An 18,461-nucleotide genomic window follows, 5' to 3' on the forward strand; every position below is an offset into this window, starting at 1 on the left:
GGTAGTCGTTCATAGAACAATCGCAGTGCCAAGCCATAAAAGTCTTCGCTATCGTTCAGCGACTTTTGAACGATATCCTTTATCTGTTATTTATTTATTCTTTTTTCTTGTGTTACTCCTCACCAACGACAAGTTGGTCAAAACGTTATTTAAAACGCACTCAGTGAAGATTAAAGGTCTACGACCTTTCTCTGACTAATACAAACTGGTGGTTGTATATCTTCTTTATTTAAGTACCATACATATGTATTGCTAAAGCATCACGCACCCGGAGCATATTTAGTAACGGACCGACGGCTCGAAGTTCCTGACGATCACTTGACTTCTTGTACAGAGAACTGAAATGAGAAAATTCCAGAAATAAGGATGAAACGCGTGCTGTTCTGCGCTACACATTAAGCAGAAATATTTGCGCAATGGATTTACTACGTTTGAGCTTGCAAAAATGTCCGTCAGTTAATTAGTCCGCGGATTGCGTTTGAAAATGAAAGATATAAGAGAAGACGGAAATTAACGGGACCCCCCTACTTTTGTGTCATTTCCCATTACCCAGTTGTCTGAAATAATTTGAATATACAGAGCGGCTCGCGGTTGTCGGGTCGAGATGTAAGAACGTATATAAAATATCACCTCAGACTCTCGGCCCGGCGGTGTAGTGCTCGTCCGTGTGATAATGGGTCATAACGTTTTTATTAGGCAATTACAGTTTTATGATTGTGTCGGCGGCTACCGCACGCGCTCTGTATTGTTGACTAAGCAGAGGTGTCCGACTCCGCGTTTCGGCCACCCAACGGGAGATGTCGGCGAGTGTCTCGAACCCTCCGAACTTCGATAACCCTTTCATTTTTTAACCCACGTCATAGACGGGGATGAAATACGCGTTCCAACCCCCGTCGATCGAACCCTCATCGTTCGTAGATTGGATCAAGAAAGCTCCAAATTTGGCGGAAATATCCGACAATCGGAAAACAGTCATCTTCCGTTAATACCGAATTAAACGATCGTTGTTCGATCCGGAAATACGGCATTTCGATTTTCTTTGGCTTGAGAAAGATACGCAGGGACGAACCCTGCGAAATGCGGGATCTTGTTGTGGTTCGCGGTTTCGAACCCACCGGTTTTTTAAATTCCCGTTAGGGTACGACCCTGGTGTCGGTTTTGGGAACTGATTGCATTTGCGGACGATGCTCCCTGGGTTTGCTACCCTCCTTGCGTCGCTACGGGGTGCGAGGTAAGGGAGGGTCTTGCCAATCGTCTGAAACCTTTACTCTCTCCTTCGTCGGTCGGTCGGTCTTGCAGGGATGTGATCGCGACGTGCCCGACAGCGCAACGGAAGTTGTTGGCCCACCCCGAGAGGGATGACGCCACTGTACACCCTAGCCAAAAATTTCTACCCCGGTCGATCGACTCTGCGGAGCGAATTTTTGCCTCAGGTAAAATAGGCTTCCAAGGGGAATTTCCGAGGTGCAAAAAAAAAAAAAAAAAGACGAATAAGATGTGAAGAAAACTGACCTTCGAAGTTCAAGGTTTTTTTAATTTTTTGTTTTCCCTCGGAATTGGGATAAAAGCGTTTAAGAATCAACTCAGTAAGCAAACTCTTGACTTGACAAGCTTAATTAACGGGTATCTATACTTGGTCGCAATATAGTTACGTGTGTAGCCGGTATATAATTATACACAGAGCACCGTGTGTTTGCCAGCTTTTGCGTGTCGGGATATCGTGCGTGTAATTTACACGGCGACGATTCTAGCTCTGATTACGTAGTTACACCTACCGTTAATGTCTGAAAACTTGGTAAACTCCGACCATACATTTGACGAATAACTTAATTTCACCGCGACCACTCGAGCCTTAGCGAGTTGAAAAACCCAGGAAATAAATTTAGACTCCCTCCGCTACAGCTAATACAAAACTACCGGCACGTGTTTTTGATTAGTTTTTTTTTTCTTCTTCCTTTGTTCGTAAACCAATCGTGCTAAAATTGAATTAATTTAATAAAATTTAATAATTACCCCGACATTGCATCACTTAGACTTAGGGGTGGTTAACTTAAACAGCTTTTGATTTTCGTTCATGTAATGGAAGCTTGCGGCCACCGCCGTGTACGTAATGTTTGAGAGTGAGGATACTGAACGTCGTAGTTTGAATTATGCGAGATCCGTCGGAAGCGAAGCTACAGTCGGGAATATTAAAGTAGGGTCTGGCCATCGGAGGTGAGGGTGAGGGTGAGGGGGTGTGAGATTTACTTTCTGAGCTGGGCGTAATTATTTAATTCAGAAACTGGTTCGGAATATTCGGAAGTAGCGGCGAACGAGGGACCATTTCTGGCTACGGGGTTATTGATTTCCGCGCGGGAAAGCGCAGCTTCCCGCCCCTGGCCGCGTCTCTCTCTCTTCCCTCTTCCCTCTTCCCTCATTCCCCTTTCCTCTTCCCTTCTCACGATGCTTCTGCCTCTGCCTCGGTGGTTTCACCCCCGAGCACGCCCCCGACAAAACCACCCCCCTTTACGCCACGCCGAATTTCCTAGCAGTCCTTTTCTCCTCGAGCTTTTCGTACCTGATTTTATCCGAGTTTAATCATACGTGTTCGAAAAGCATGGAAATCGTCCGATCATGCGTTATTCCTGGTTGTATAGAAATTCTATTCAGCAATTTCGATCTTTTACATTTTTCTGTTAAGGGGAAAAAATCCATAAAAATAATGAACGCGAGACGCTTGAAAAGCTTTATTCGATGCTCCTCCCGGCCGGGATGCTGCCTAATGGAATTGGCCAGTTCACCATATTATCATCGACTTCTGGTTTTCCAAAAACATTTACAGTGACACGTAGCAGATTCTTGGGGCGATTCACGAAAGAGGGAAAGAGAGCGGAGAAACGAGGAGGCAAAAAATACCGAATGAAAGAAAGAAAGAAAGAAAGTTGAAGTAAGAGAGAGAGAGAGAGCGATACGGAGGAACCCAGGGTGCGAGAAGCGGGAGAGGAAGAGCGCGTGCGCGCTCCCGCCGGTATTTTATGTTTTGATGGCGCAGTAAAGCGTCGTAAAGTAGCAGTAAAACGCATTGAGTCACAAGTCCGCTCAGCTGATGTCGTTAAGTGGTTCGCAGGACTGTCAGTTGCTTGCTTACGTCACACATCGTGCAGTCACGTGCCCGTCGACAGCGTGTTTCTCTACGCACGCATCGCCTACGGTCAAAATTTTCTCACCTGCAGGGAGACGAGCGCGTTCAAACACTGGCGTGTAACACGCGCTTCTGTTGCACGCCGGTATCACGCTTGTAATTAAAAAAATAAATATATAATAATAACAACAACGACAATAAAACCATGAAATACGTGAAATATAGTAAAATTCAGCTCTGCCAGTCACAGATCTATACCGTAGATATAAAATTCCTGTTAGGGGTACCGGTACAAGTTATGGACGGATAATTTTGTGCTACTCATGATTCTCGTTCTAACAATTTTGTGTCAAGCTTTTCTGTAGAAAGTATAAAGTTCACAGGATAAAGATAAATATAATAATTCAGTATGAATCTCGAAGTTATTGTTAAGATAATGTTTGAAGAATGAAGAATACTTTCACTTCAGAACGACTAAACTTCCGGGGTGATTATTGGTTGATTGCAATTGTCACGAGTGTTCGTATCCGATAAAAAAAAATTTTGAGTGAAACTTGAAGTATATGTATATATGAAATGAGAAAAAAAATTTACTAATCGATAACACCGAAATATCAATTGTACAGGCGATTACGTGGCTTGCGAAACATTTTTATGGTGAACGTGAATAAGATTTCATTGATTGTAAAAATAGGCTGACGATTCTGTTATTTTTTCTAGCGAAGAGAGTGACGTAGTTTTGAAAAGTCAGTGTGATGCAGGGACTTACTCGATACCGCAAGCTAGTTCCTGCGCATTTCGTTGGCGACTGCGGCGCCGGTTGGTCGTCGATGACGTAGGGCGACAAGGGTTCACCTCGAATCGTCCGTAGGGAGAACTTGAGGGGTTTTAGGGTGCGACACGTACCTGAAAACTCTTCTTTCCCGGGAAGTCGGGTCCTCTCCTCTCCTCTCTTTCTCTTTCTCTTTCTCTTTCTCTTTCTCTTCCTCTTCTTCTTTCTCCTTCGCTTCCGTTTCACATACGCGAGGGATGCACACCGTGGGTCAAGGATTCGGAGCTTAGAGATCGCTCGTCACGGACAGCGAACAGCACGCGAGAATTCGCGAAAGGGAAACGAAATTTCGGAAGGGAAACGCAGGACGGAGGGACACGTCGCGAGAGATGAGAGCTTATCTGTGCCACGTCGACGTCCGACGACGGATCGCCCACATCGGGAGAACTGCTACACACCGACCCCAGCTTTTCGCATCCCTCCTTCTACCGCCGCGTCCTCGAGAGGCCATCTCCGGGAGCGTGATGTCAACTGGTTTCTGCCGGAGCCGTCGACGAGGGAATCAATTTTTATTGCCATTCCGCATCGCTTTTACCCAACGTTGAAAAGCGGCCGTTTTCATTATCGTTTATTTTCGTTTTCATTCCGCGTGCTGCTCTCTTTTCTATCGTTAATTAACGACCCGCGACTAATCAGCTATACGGATTTAATTCCAACTCACTGGCAAGGGGTGAAAAATCGTTTCAACGAACCACCCCGCCATGCTGGATTTGCCCCTCACACCGATACCTTGCGATTCTCATTCCATCCTCACGAAACTCCCATGAAATAGTTTTTTTTTTTTTTTTTAACTATCTCAGTACGCAGAGTAACTCAAATAAGGGAAATGCAAACTGCGGTCTACGGTGAACCCCTTAATTCGAAGCTGGCGTTCGATTTTGGTGATACGGTTGGCTGGATAATTTTCGGAGACATTATTGAGTTATGGAAGAGGAGGAGCCTGTCCCTGTGGAGGGATGAAATTATTTTTACAGACAAGTTTCATTAAGTTGTTGATTACAGTTGATGTTATTGAATGTCATCTTGATTGGACGGTTAATTGAAAATATCGCCTCTATAGCCGCAGTCGTACTTCAGGATAATTTGTAGAGAGGAATGAGCAGCCGATGATCCGACCCAGAATGTGCCAGTTTGATGGAAAACGTTTCAAGTAATCTTCATCGCGGATATGGATGAAGGGGTAATTTATCTGGTCCGCCGCACATGTCGAGGGTAATTTCCCCGCTTTACGATCGCCCCGCGAGAGTTTGTACGTTTATTGAAAGTTTGAACATTCCGCAGCTACTTTGCTGCGACTGAAATTTGTTCAAGATATTATCTTATATCGAAGTTGTCCCACTGAATTATACAGATTCTCTGCCACTTTTAATGAAATGAATTTGCAAACTAACTTTTCAGCTTGTTGAAATTCTCTTGCAATATTCAATGGTCACACTTTTCACAGACAGCCTAGAAATCTCTAGGGGCTAAGGATGAAGCCAGTCGAGTATGAATTTTTGATACATTTTGTGATCCAGGTACAGACGCGTTTCACAAGTTGCGAGCAGCTTCGCGGTCGGTAAGATATCCATCCACTAGCTGAGAAAATTAGGAAAACTCCTCAGGTACACGAAGCCCAGGTTTCGTCTGAGCGTCACGAAGGCTGTTGGTAAGGGAGGGGTTCTGTTTTACCTTTTCCAAAGCGATCGTAGCCCCCTCACGATCATGAAAAATTTGAAAATAAAGTGTCCAGTTTTTAATGACCACAGCAAAAGGAATAGTCTCGAGTGTTCAGTGAATCCTTCGACGATATCAATTCATATGTCATCGTTCTAAATTACTTCCACATTGGTATAGATTGAAACAACGTTTCGGTCCAACGAAAGTGGGTGAATTGCACGTAGAAATAATCCGATTAGCTGAAAAAAATGATCTTTCTAGCTCATCGCGAGATTGACACACTGTTAATGGCGCAGATACCGTATTACCGCGGTGAAAATCACTTTCAAGACCGATATTTGTGTCGATACTATTCGAATGAAACGTGAGAGCAAAAATAGATAAGAATTTGAAATCATTTTACACGCACGTACAGAAGCGTAGCTTCGCTACAGCTCAAAACGATAGTAGGTTTCTGAAACGCGGGACGTTGAAATACCAGCAGTGTATATGCATAGTAGACAAGTGCAGTTTACCGAGGAAACCATCTCAATTGAAAATGGAACGAGCGTGGTTTCGTCTCTCGAACGAGAGAACGACCCTTTTGCACCTGTGACCCCAGCTCCGATCATTCATTTATTGCAGACTATCAAGAACAGCGGCGTTGACGGGTTTTTTTCGTTCGAGCTTTTCCACTCTCAGTTTTGTCGGAAGGTTCAGTCCGGGCCGTAAGGCGTCAAGGGTTGCCTTACGGTTCTTAGGTTTAGCTTTATCTCCCCGTAGATGGTGCGCTAGGTGCCACGTACGATCTCTGGGGCGTCTTCTCTCGGCGATGGTCCAACGATCGGATTCGAATCTCTAACCACCATCGGCTGGGCTGACAATGACGCCGCCCATTTCCTTTCACTCCTTGCTTGCGTCTCCTTCCATGTGTCTGTCTCACCGGCGTACACCTTCGGTTCGAAGTGGAAAGAGGAGGAAAGACCGAGAAAAGAAGGAGATGGAACAAAGAGACGGACTTTGGGCAGCCCTTCCTCGGATCGGAATCCTCGGACATGGAACACGTCCGAGATCGTCCTTATCGTCGTGTATCTAGTCGCAGTCCGCTTTGTTAACGCGCACCGTCACAATTTACACCTTCTACGACGCTTAATCTTACTTTTTATGGATATGTACAGCCGGTGGATACTTTGTATGTGCTTGAATTTCATTCACGAATTAATGACAACAGTTTTTGAAACACGCGGCGAGTCGTTACTCAAATTTTTTTTCAACGATAACTTTGATTCCTTATCTCGCAAGTAGGTACGTACCTATCCGTGTTGTGAAATAGAAATATCAGTCACATCATCTCAGTATTCTCTTCACTGTATTCATGACAAACCGTTTTAAGATAAATACCGTACCAATGTACCGACCATCTCCGTTGACTGCTTGTAAACAGGAATCCAGTTTTTTCATACTTAGTATCGATGTTCTCAAATTTGTATGTGATCTGAAAAATCAAAAAATGTGAAGCTGTCAGCTGTGGCGGGTACTTTTCCATTCTCAGGTCTAAACCGTACTCATCGAAATGACCAGAACTACGTCTGAGCAATTTCTCTTGTTCGTAGATTTGAAACCGAATACCCTATCGATCGCCTTACGAGGCGCTAGTATCTGCCTACCTGTTCAGTACGGAATCCGTATGCTAATATCAGTTCATTTTCACACCAGCATCGGGTCTAAGTATAGCCGTAGCTTAATACGTGTCGAGAATTTGCGGTGAGACGACGAATGGCTCATTGATCAGTTTGAGGCGACGTGTCACGTAGGTTAGCGATTCCTGGTGACAGCCGACATGGGTGGCTTCTTCGCGAAGCGTCGACCATTCGCTGTCGCAATAGTTCCGAGACGTTTTATTCGATCTCGAGGCTTTCGGTAGGTATCTGTCAACGTATAATCAAGGGACACTGCACTCGCTGTCTGACCACAGTTTCAACACACTTGGATTTAAGTTACGGAATTGGCTGGAATTTCGGTTCAGAGATTGACCGTTTACGTTTCGATTAGACGTATTTTATATGGTTTTGCGTATTCGTGGCTACGAATTATCACGTTACAAAGTCTTATTGCCGGAAGGTCAAATGTCAGAGAGAAATAGCGACAGCTCTGTTAAATCCTGAATGATGGAATGCGGTAAAATATAAAAACTAGTCGATTGGTGCGTTTGCATTTTTCAATTTGAATTGCAAAGGCGAGAATTAACGTCAGTAATACGTAATTTTTGTTCGACTATCGGCTTGTAGGTTCCTCTCGCTACATTCTCTGCTTCCATGCATCATCGAAAAATCGCGGCAAGTTTATTACCGAAGCGTAACTGCTTAAATACATAAATATTTCATGTTCAAAACGGGTTTCCGTCTTCTTTTCCAGTCGCGTGTGTGTATAAAATGAGGTAACCTTTATCGTTTTTCGATATGCGAACGGATGCTTGTAAGCAGCGAGTATTTTAACAGTGTCGCAACTTGTATTACAGAGCGGTTGTTGCTGGAACGATAAAGGAAAAAATAAGTGAAAATAAAAACAATATAATAGGCTTACATCAGAGCTGATGAAACTTCGAACCTATCCGAGAGATCGATGTTGTACCCGATTGTTTATTCCCCGTAATTTTACGCTCGTTCATTTTAACAACCATTGCGCAGAAATATGGATGAATAAAGGAAGCGAGTAATAATGTTTCGTAAATTTAGACATAAATACCGTGGTTGGCCGTACAAAAATGGGCAATTAAATCGCGTCGCGTGTTTCGTTACTCAGGCTCGACGCAACTAGCGTGAAAATTTCTCTACCAACGAGTTCACACAGTATATTGCTGAAAAATCAAAACTACCATAGACGAATACAGTATTCGAGCCAGTGAGTAAATTTATGGGTCTGGGAGAATCCCGGTCCCCTTTTATCCGCGCGTATAGTTACATATGTCATTCAACGACGATAAATTAAAAGAATATAAATATGTATGTATATATATATATATATATACATGCATGTAATACATAATCCAGCGCAAAATCACGGATCCTCATCTAGCTTCGTTAATCCATGTATAACCCGGAGAGGCGTTATAACAGGTAGATATACATATATTTAAGAGAAAAATGACCCTCTTAACTCTTATCGAGTCCCATTTACTTCGTCACAAATCTTAAGTAAAATAAAAAGGAGAGGAAGAAAAAGATCATTTGAATTTTTTTCATCCTACCGCTGTATAGGGCCTCCCTCTCTCTCTCTCTCGCTCTCGCTCGCTTGCTCTCTTTTCCAAGAGAGAAATAAGGAGAGAGAGAGAGAGAGACCTCCTGTCCAAGAGAAAGATTAACTCGCGCGGACTCGACAAAGGGCTGCAGACATTTTTCTCCATTCTCTCGCTTTCTGTTTCTCTCGTTATTTTTTCAATCTTTTTTTTTTCCTTTTCTTTCTTTCTCTTCTTTATTCCTACCATCATCTATTCCACCGTTTCGTTCTCTCCTCCATCCGAGGCCATATTGAATATCATCTAACGGGCGGCCTCTCAAAAAGATCAGGTGGTTTCAAGTGGGTGGGATATGGCAGGGTCCGACATTCATCTCCATAGATTAGACTTGTGTGGTACCCTTCAGCCCGTTTTCTACTCGACAGAGTCCTTCAGCCTTGCGTTCAGGGTCTCTATATATATCTACCTGTGCCACGCCTGCCCTTTGCGGCTCGTGTATCTCTCCGCCCGAAACAGGTGCCTAGCGGGTGCAAAGGGGGGATGGGGTGTCGAATCGAGAATCATCATCATCACCGTCATCACCGTCGTCACGCGGCCTGTTATTGCGGCAAAGAGAGCTCTTCACGTTCATTTGACACTATAAACATAAAAAACACTAGCAATGCGATAATTTCACGTACGCATGTACAGAATTAAAAGGGGGCACATAGCTTAACGCATCTTCTCTGTTTCAGGTGCGATAAGCCTCCGGATCCCGGTTGGTGAGTAGTTAGATTTTAATTTAATACGTGCATTATCCTCTCGCGTGAATATATTCCGTACACCATAAAGTGATTTGTATACCGAGTGCGTCCTGCACGCATCACTGCGAGACGGTGTGCACGTCGTACATATATGGTAAGGTACTCGTTCAAAAACAACCTACCCCAACGATGTCTCGAGGGCTTAAATCCGGAGTTGTCTACAACGTGTACGGGGCTAATTCTAATCCTACTGTAACCAAAACATAGAGGAAGAGGAGCCTGCGGATCGCGTCAACACCGCGGCATGCAGCGTGGGTATAACGCCTCCGGCGTGACGTAGATCATTCCGTCGTCGTGATCTTATAACGACTCTGAAAAATCAGAAATCGCTACGCTGTGAGTGTAAAAATAGACGTTCCTGTGCGTACGCGTATTAAACACGTGGGAGCGTGTGCGCATGGTGCACACATGTCCAGCGGTGCATCAGTCGGAGTGAGAGATAGAGAGAGCTAGAGATAGAGAGAGATAGAGATAGAGAGAGGGAGAGAGAGAGAGAGAGAGAGGATGGCGTGTTTACGACTGGATTCTAGGCGCACCAGTGTCGGTGAGCTACGTGAGAGGCTTGCGTCTGTGTGTGAAGTTGAGAGACCCGTTCGCGCCCCTACCATGCTGCCCTTGCGAGCGTTACCCTGGTGCTCGGGCACGCCGAGGAGATTCGGTGTCAGTGCAAGTTTCCGATAGTCGCCGAGTGTGCCGCGCGACGGTTCGAACGCGGTCCCCCGGTGCATCGCATTTGGAGGCTCGGTGATTTTTGGTCTTGGTTACCCTGGTGCATCGTTCCGTCTCGACTTGACGGAAGCGTGCGATCGGATTGATTATCTCCCGAAGGGTGGAAAACGACGTGGCGCGAAATTTGATTCGACGGCGAAGAGGGAGCGAGAGAGAGAAAAGAAATAAATAAAATAGAATAAATATAAAAAAAAATAAATAAAAAACAAAACAACAAAAACAAAAAGGAACGTGGTGGAGGAAACGCGCCGAAGGCCTTTGACTGACAGGCGGCGTGGTACTGCAACCCTGTCGGTTCGCGCGCTCTCCGAGAGCAACACGACGACGAGCTGACGGTGAGCTCTCTACCGAGGCCTGCGTGAGTCCCACGACTCGTACACCACCGCGGTGCTTCGACGGAGAGGGCAGAGTGTGTAGATAAGGAAGGAGGCAGAGAGAGAGGGAGAGAGAGAGGGAGAGAGAGAGCGAGAGTAACGGAGCGATAGTGAGCGGGTGGGAAGGCGAAGGAGCGAGAGGGAGCGAGGCGAGAGACCGAGACCCATTCATCTTGGCGCGCCTAGCTCGGCTTCCATTGGCCCCTGCTGGGTAAGGACGCCCGCTGATTGGCCACCTCTGTTTACCAGCTGTGCCGGGTTCGGAGAGAGGGGACCGTGAGACAAGCGGCGCCATTATTGTAAGGGGTTACATTTAGTTGGCCGTGGCGTAGTACGCCGGGTTCGGGATAGGGGGCTATAGTACCTTCATGCATGGCCCATAAAGGATTCGTCGACTATCCGAGAAGAACGCAAGAAACTGCTTCCACCATCTGACAGGCCACGCTCTCCTTTCGTGCTCTCGGTACTCCGCCAGCTACCCGTCGGCCACGGATCAACAATACCTACCGGCGGTCAGCTGGGCTCGTCCGGCGAACTGTAATCAACGCACAAACGCGATACGAGGCGTTCGCACGACGAGATTGTTCCCGATCTCGCGACAGAGAGACGGGAAGGGAAACGAGAGCGAGCGAGAGAGGGAGAGATACAGGGGTGTGCAGGTGCGCGCGGGATTCGGTTTCGATCGTCGTGCATGCTACGTTTCGCGCCTCAAGCTTGCGAGAACGGCCGGAGCTGGTCGAGGCTTCGAAGATCCCGCGGATCCGCGAATGACGGAAATTCATCTGGTTGTTGTGCGTGGTGTGACAAGTTGCGTTTGTAGAAAGTGCATGGAGGGTGAAGGTAAAGATCGCTGATGGTCCGAGTGATTGAATTACACGAATTGCACCACGACGGATCGAGTATCGGGGTGAGTTTCTTGGGCGAGCCGGTGAAGAGCGGACGACACCGGGGCTCGAAGAATCTCCGTTGGTGATCATTGAAAGAGTGAGTATTATTTCATGACGATTGAGTGAGTTCCGATTAACATGTGGCCGCAGAGAGGACGGTGCGACCTCGGGGAAGACGTGCAGTGCTGCGGGTGTTGAGGAACTCGAACGTCCGCTCTTGAGCAGCGATGAGTTCGAAATTCATAATCGATAGTATGCTACCCAAGTACCATCAGCAATTTCACCATCAGCAATTGTTCAGCTCGACAAACCCAGCGTCGGTCCAGGCCTGCACAGCGAGCCCAGCTTCATCCAGCCTTGAATCGAGTCTGTCTGCGGCAGCCGCAGCGGCCGCGGCCGTAAACTACGCACAGCACAACTCACCGTCACCGACGGGCTCGAGTCCTCAGCACTCGGGGAGTTCAGCCTCGACATCGCCAGCGGCTCGAAGCAGTTCCGCAATGTATCCTTACGTCAGCGCGGCCGCTGCCCACCACCACCATCAGCAGCAGCAGGCCGTCGCGGCCGCCGCTTTTGGGGCCACGTCATCCATGGTGCCAGGGTTCGGCTCGTCGGCGGCGTCGAGCGCCGCCTTGGCCGCGGCTGCGGCCGTAGACGCGGCGACGGCCGGCGACAAGTCGTGCAGGTACACGGCTAGCCTGGCCGGAAACGTCGCACCGTCGGCCGGCGACCCCATGGTCAACTACACCCTCGGGCACCACCACCAGAACGGCGGGACACCCGGAAGTCTGGTATCCTCGGCCTCCGCATCGTCCGCGGTTTCCGCAGCCTCCGCTTCCATGGCGGCTGCGGCCCAGTTCTACCACCAGGCCGCGGCGGCTTCCGCCGTCGTCGATCCTCTCGCCTCGTGCCAGCAGCCCACCACCGGACAGCCAGGCATACCGGACATTCCGCGATATCCATGGATGTCCATTACCGGTGAGTCAATACATCTTCGGGATTTTAACGCTCTTGCCACGCATGATGCCTTTTTTGTCCGACCTCCCCCCGATGTCTTGTTATCGTCACCCTTTGATCGAACCCCGTAATATTTGCCGAAGCCTCGAGGGTCGTCTCATTGACGTGAGTTTTCGTAAACGGAAAATGGATAACGCAAGCATCCGACAATCCGACAAGCTCGTTGCTCGGTAACTCGAGTCGACTGCCGTCGGCAAACGTCGAGCTGCTGCAACCTCTGCCTGAACGGACTGTGAAAGTAAATTCAACGACGTGCCGCGGTTTAGAATCATTGCATAATTCTTACGTGGTCGTCCGTCCGTGATACCTTCGTAGTCGGTTCCTAATCACGTTTGGTGAACGTAGAGCCAAGAGAACGTCCTACGTGTTTATTGTTCGTTATATCTGCAGCGCATGCCTGTTAACGGTGATAAACATGACGCTTTCCATAAATCGATATCGTGGAAACGCTCGAACGTAGTTGTGTAAATCATGGAAAACTCGAAGGATGTCGGTGCGTGGTCGTGGATTCGGTTGCGACGGCAAGTACGAGGCGGCGTGGCGTCGGTTCGACGGCCGTCGCGACGCCTGCACGCGTCAAAGGTCTCTTTAATCCCCGGACCAAGGTACTACCGAGCATTGCGTATCTCATTAGGAGTCCGACCCTCCCATTTCTAATTGCATCTTGTTGGCGTAACGTTGTCTAGAACGTGCGTTTCCGGTTGTTAACTTTGCGCAAAGCATGCGCGTTCTCGGTGTTAAATGCCTCCATTATACCCGGGCTTCGCACTGACCACCGTGAAACCCCTTTTGGTAATCAAAATTTTTCATTTTCTTTTTCCAGATTGGATGAGCCCCTTTGACAGAGTCGTGTGTGGTGAGTATATAGGTACATATAAAAATTTCCGCTACGTATTACTATTACTATTATTATTACTACTAATACTACTACTACCACTATTCATGACCTACGCTGCGACAGGATGCGTGTATTTGTACGTGTGAGTCGAGTATACTGAAATCGATTGGTCAGATCGTTATTTTCGTGTGGATTAACCAATTTTACGATCGTCGTCATCATCATCATCATCATCATCATCATCATCATCGTCGTCGTCGTCGTCTCGTGATCGGTTCTCTAAAATATTTGCCCACCTAATCATTGCGCAACGAACGCAATTTACTACACCTGCATACACATGTATTGAAGAGCTTTATTTTCCGGTATTATAACCTTTACCCGCGCTGATTTACGAGTCGGTGAATTTTATATTATGGCCACTTTATTAGCCAATTATCAATTAAGATCTAATTATCGGTGATCCAAAGCTTCGTAATCATGCACTGAATTATTTATGAGCAATAAAAGTTATAGACCTAAACTGCAGCCATCGTGAGATTTGACCAGTCGCTCTTCCCAACGAATGTCTTTTTCTTGCGCACATGTAGTCATTTATTTATACACATATATATACTTGTGTATACACATGTTACAACGAACATTTCTCTTGTGCGCGCGAAGTAACAGAATTCTTAGCGATCAAAATCGTTTCACCAGAACTGGCACAAAACTTATCAAATCGTCTCTCAATTATCACGAAACAGCTCTCTAGATGTGTGTTGCTCGTCTGTAGCGTTATACCATTATTGTAAATGTTTCTGTCCCAATGGAATTGTCATCGTAGCGATAAAATAATGGGACGTGTAACAGCGGTTTAATAGGAATTATGACACAAGCGGTTTCTTTTTTCCGACGATCATTCAGACGAGGAAAAAAAGCGCTTATAGGTACAGTCGGAAATGGTATCCCGCGCATATTTATAAATGTATTACATACACAGTGTACAATTTGTGTATATAATATATATTTTTGCTCATTATCAGTTATCTTTAATTGTTTGTTTACATTCGTATTCCAATCTATGTGTAAACGCTTGTGCATGTATTCATATTGCCCGATCACGCACGTAACGCATTCTTCGTTCGCTTCAATTAATCTCTGGAGTTACTTACCACGCATGCACATACAGGGTCATGCGTTACTCTTCGTCGTCGACGACCTCAGTGACGCCGTTCAAACTGACTAACCGATCGACACTCCGTTGCGACGATGAACTTTCGAAAGACTACCGCGCGATAAGACGTATTACGCACACGATTACCGATAACTTTGTATCTTGAGCTTCAGCCAACCGGTTCGACTGAAGTACTAGTACTTGAGATATGAGCACCATGCGATGAGTACATGGAGGAAAAACGTTTAGCTTTTATTATTCATTGAGAAACGGAACTAGGATCTTTTTTTTTTTCTTCATTTGATAGATATTTTTCTGATTCTGTGTATAATTATTTTATCCTTCCTCGTTGAAAAGCGGTAAAAAGTACCAATCGCTCAACCTTGTATCTCCGTATCGAAGATAGAGTTAGTAAGTAAGTAAGAAAAAAAAATTCCGTATTAATCCATCCTTGAAATAAGATCGAAACTTTGTGTAAGAGTCAACGACTTTTATTCCCTGCTTTCGTTCTCGATTATTTTTAACTCCGTGACTTAAAATCGTCCATTGTATTCCGTAAAAGTTTTGTCTCCATTTGACAACGATAGTTGAACATTTTTTTTCCTCAATGTAATCTTACATTATTACAGATACACGTAAAAATTTTTAGATAGATGCAAAGTAAGCGTTCAGAATGAACTTGAAACTTTTACGAGGCTAATATTTTCTCGGGGTGGGTAATTTTTCCCCGCAAAAGTTAGACGCGAACGATGAAGTCGACCCAAAGACCCGGCTGCTGAAGGCTCGAAGTCCAATTAAGGTATACTCGAAATCCCCGGTTTATACGACGTGTTTATGAATGACTTAGTAAGCCAGCGGTGATATTCGGTGAGGAGCAAACGAGCCGAATTGATACGGGGAGGAGGGTAGCAGCGCGCGCCGGAGACACCATAAACCCATAAAATCATTACACTCGCCGCCCCAGGCTTTATGTGTTTACCGTTAAGAACGTTCCCTGTGAAACGAGCCCAGCTCCCGAGCTGCGAAATTTCCGGAAATGACACCTTGACTCAAAACTTGAACCCCTGCATCCAAGTCATCGCAGGTCTGGCTTGGACGGTTGAATTTTGACTTCGCTGTCCAAGCCCTTCTCTGGCTAAGCTGGAAGGGCTATGGAAGGAAAATGCCCTCGTTCGATGGGAAACTTGGACGGATTCTTTGTCTGATTTCATTCGTTGGATAAAAGAGAAAACAAGCACGATTTTCTGACGAGCCGGTGTGGTAGAGGAACACCGAGGCGTTGGTAAACGGAGTGCCGTTGAAATTTTTATTCGCCGCTTCGGTCTATCGGAGGGTTTTTGCATTAAACGAACGAACCTAGAGAGAATCCATTTGCCGGGGCACTTTAATTCGGCGCGAGCATTTCGGTATATTTAGGTATTTGCGGAATGTGCTTAATTTGCATACGTACTGCCCAATGTTCTCGAGTTCACTAATCAGACTTCTTTCTATAGAATCCGAAGGATGTGTACCGTCTATTGCCACGCAGGAGTCGAAAGCCGAATATCAGAGTCGTATATTTTTCGATTCCACTTGGAAGAATGCCCGCTCCTTTTTTTACTCTCATAGTCGAACCCAATCAATCCCTCGATAAATCGACGTGAAGAGATTGCGGCGCCTCGTTTGTCACGCCTTAATCCTTCTTAGTCTGTATTGAAAAAACACATTGGAAGCGAGCAAGAACGAAGCAAGACGCGTTACTCTATAATAAATTATACTTTGAGAATTAATATTCCCGATACGTATATCCGTCTGAGATATATTTTTATTCTTTTCATAAAAATTAACGTTACGCCGTTGAATTATTCTCGCCTATCGACGCATTCTTCACGCCTATTCCTCCGCCTCAATTCTCCTCACACTATTTTTCTCCCGTTTTCCGTATCGCATTCTCTTTCACGACTTCGTGGGCGTCCCCTTCCCTCCGTAAAAACTCGATCATCCTCCTCCGAACCGTCTACACACGCAGCAAATGGAAGAAAGAGTCGAACTCTTAACTCCTCGGAATCATAAATCGGATGAAACGCATTCGTAACAAGATAGGGGCCGATTATATTCCTCGCCCTTCATACTCGCACTTGTCCCTGCAGTGACTTACACGACGTCTAGAAAGTTGAATAACTTCTATCTTTACGGAAAATATAACTAGAATTGTAATTCCTCTTCCAATGGCGCGGGGTTTGATTCTCTTATTTTGAATACAAGTCATTGTAAGCATTAAAAATGATGTAAACTTTCTCAGCAATTTATCTTTGTCACGATCGACTCGTAAAATAAAATTTTTCTACAAGAGTGCAGGGCAAATGGGGGTGAAATTATTCCCAGTTACCATACCGTGACAGTAGATGCAGCAGTGAGGTTGAGAAAGGGTGGCTTGAAGTGTATAATATGCAGAGTTTAATTTTCGCAATGTGTGTGCCGCTGATTCGGTGACAGTGTGGGTGCAGAGCGTGCGGTGGATGCGGTTTTAATCTATCCCATGTATGGGAGAGAGCATTCCACGTTTTCGGCCCTGGATCGTGGCGGGGGGCGGTTGGGGGCCGGCGGGATGCTGGAACCCGAGATAATGCATAATTTATAATCAGTCCGATCCGGCGGTGCCGCTGCTGCTGTCGCTGCCGCTGCCGCTGCCGTTGCTGCTGCTCTTGGTCCCGCTGGTGCACGGACGGAACACACCAGTTCGAACGAACCCACCCCTCATTAGCATTCGATGATGGCCGCCGCATCGTGCAGAGTCTGTAGGTATTATCCCAACTCGCCTGGGGATCAGGATCAGCCCCCCGTCCTTTCGGCCCCCCGCGTCCTCCGCCCATGACAACCCCTCGCCCCTTCAATTCCACCCCGAGTGAACTAACGAAAAGAGAGGAAAACCTGCGGGAACGAATCGAACTTCCATACCAACACTTTTCGAAGGCAGGCGTATGGACGATATTTAGGTGATATCAAGACTGTGTCTGTGCGTTCGTTACACCCGCGATTTCCGACCTACACACACCAGCCACTCTCTATAACCAGAACCATCGTTTTGGTACGTGCAAACGCGTACAAATCGGTTCTTCGAAGATACTCATTGCACGTAGGGTTGATCCTGTATCTAATTTTTTTTTTTCGCTTTTGCCTCGGTTCCGAACACTTTTGCTGTAATTTCATGCTTACGGTGTTCGATTCGCGTGAAGAACAACTCGAGCGATTCGAACGCGGTAACAATTATTAAATCAGTTTCTTCATTTCGTTATGACATGAAAGTTTTTCGATAGAAAAATTACCCAAGTTACGGGTTTGTCGTATAGAAAAATTGTCACAAATGTGGCATCGGTTGAAGTACAAGGTACCGAAAGAAAACTCTCCTGCAAATAAATCCGTTTTCTGGTTTTTTTCCCTGATCAAAACGGAACTTTTTTGTAACCCGGGGTTAAAGACTCCCGCATCTGGTATACCATCCAGCTGCTTTTTTCTGTTCAACTTCGATCTTTTGGGTGAGAAATCAGCACTCTGTAATGTTTCAAACACTCGACTCAATGTGTCGTCAGCTTAGCCTAACCCAACCCAACTCAGCCGTGAAAATTTCCGGTGCTTTCAACTTACGGTTACATCAAGATTTTCATCAACGAAAAGAGTGAATCATGGCCTCGAGTTCAATTACACTTTTATCGTGTCAACGACTGCACGGTACTGCGTCGGTGTGACGTTTCACGTTTTGACGATCTCAGCTTCGCGTATGGCCAAGACAAGATCCGTGGAACAAGGCACAAGGCAAAGTCTGGGGTGGTGTGGGGGTGCGTATATCTGTTC

At 46.1% G+C, this 18,461-nt stretch overlaps 1 protein-coding gene across 2 annotated transcripts in view; it reads left to right on the forward strand.

Annotated features, from left to right (window-relative positions):
- Nucleotides 1-10,605: 10,605 nt before the first annotated feature.
- Nucleotides 10,606-18,461, forward strand: part of LOC107224287 (homeobox protein abdominal-A homolog) — a 29,261-nt gene continuing 21,405 nt past the window's right edge. The window contains exons 1-2 of one of the 2 annotated variants that reach the window (XM_046730054.1): nucleotides 10,606-12,597; nucleotides 13,460-13,504. In XM_046730054.1, the coding sequence (XP_046586010.1) occupies nucleotides 11,847-12,597; nucleotides 13,460-13,504 (796 nt within the window). In that variant the 5' untranslated portion in view covers nucleotides 10,606-11,846. The remainder of the gene's footprint in view (nucleotides 12,598-13,459; nucleotides 13,505-18,461) is intronic. The other variant, XM_015664284.2, reaches the window with a different exon arrangement.

The sequence above is a fragment of the Neodiprion lecontei genome, chromosome 1, assembly GCF_021901455.1.
Source record: "Neodiprion lecontei isolate iyNeoLeco1 chromosome 1, iyNeoLeco1.1, whole genome shotgun sequence".
NCBI classification, from domain to species: domain Eukaryota; kingdom Metazoa; phylum Arthropoda; class Insecta; order Hymenoptera; family Diprionidae; genus Neodiprion; species Neodiprion lecontei.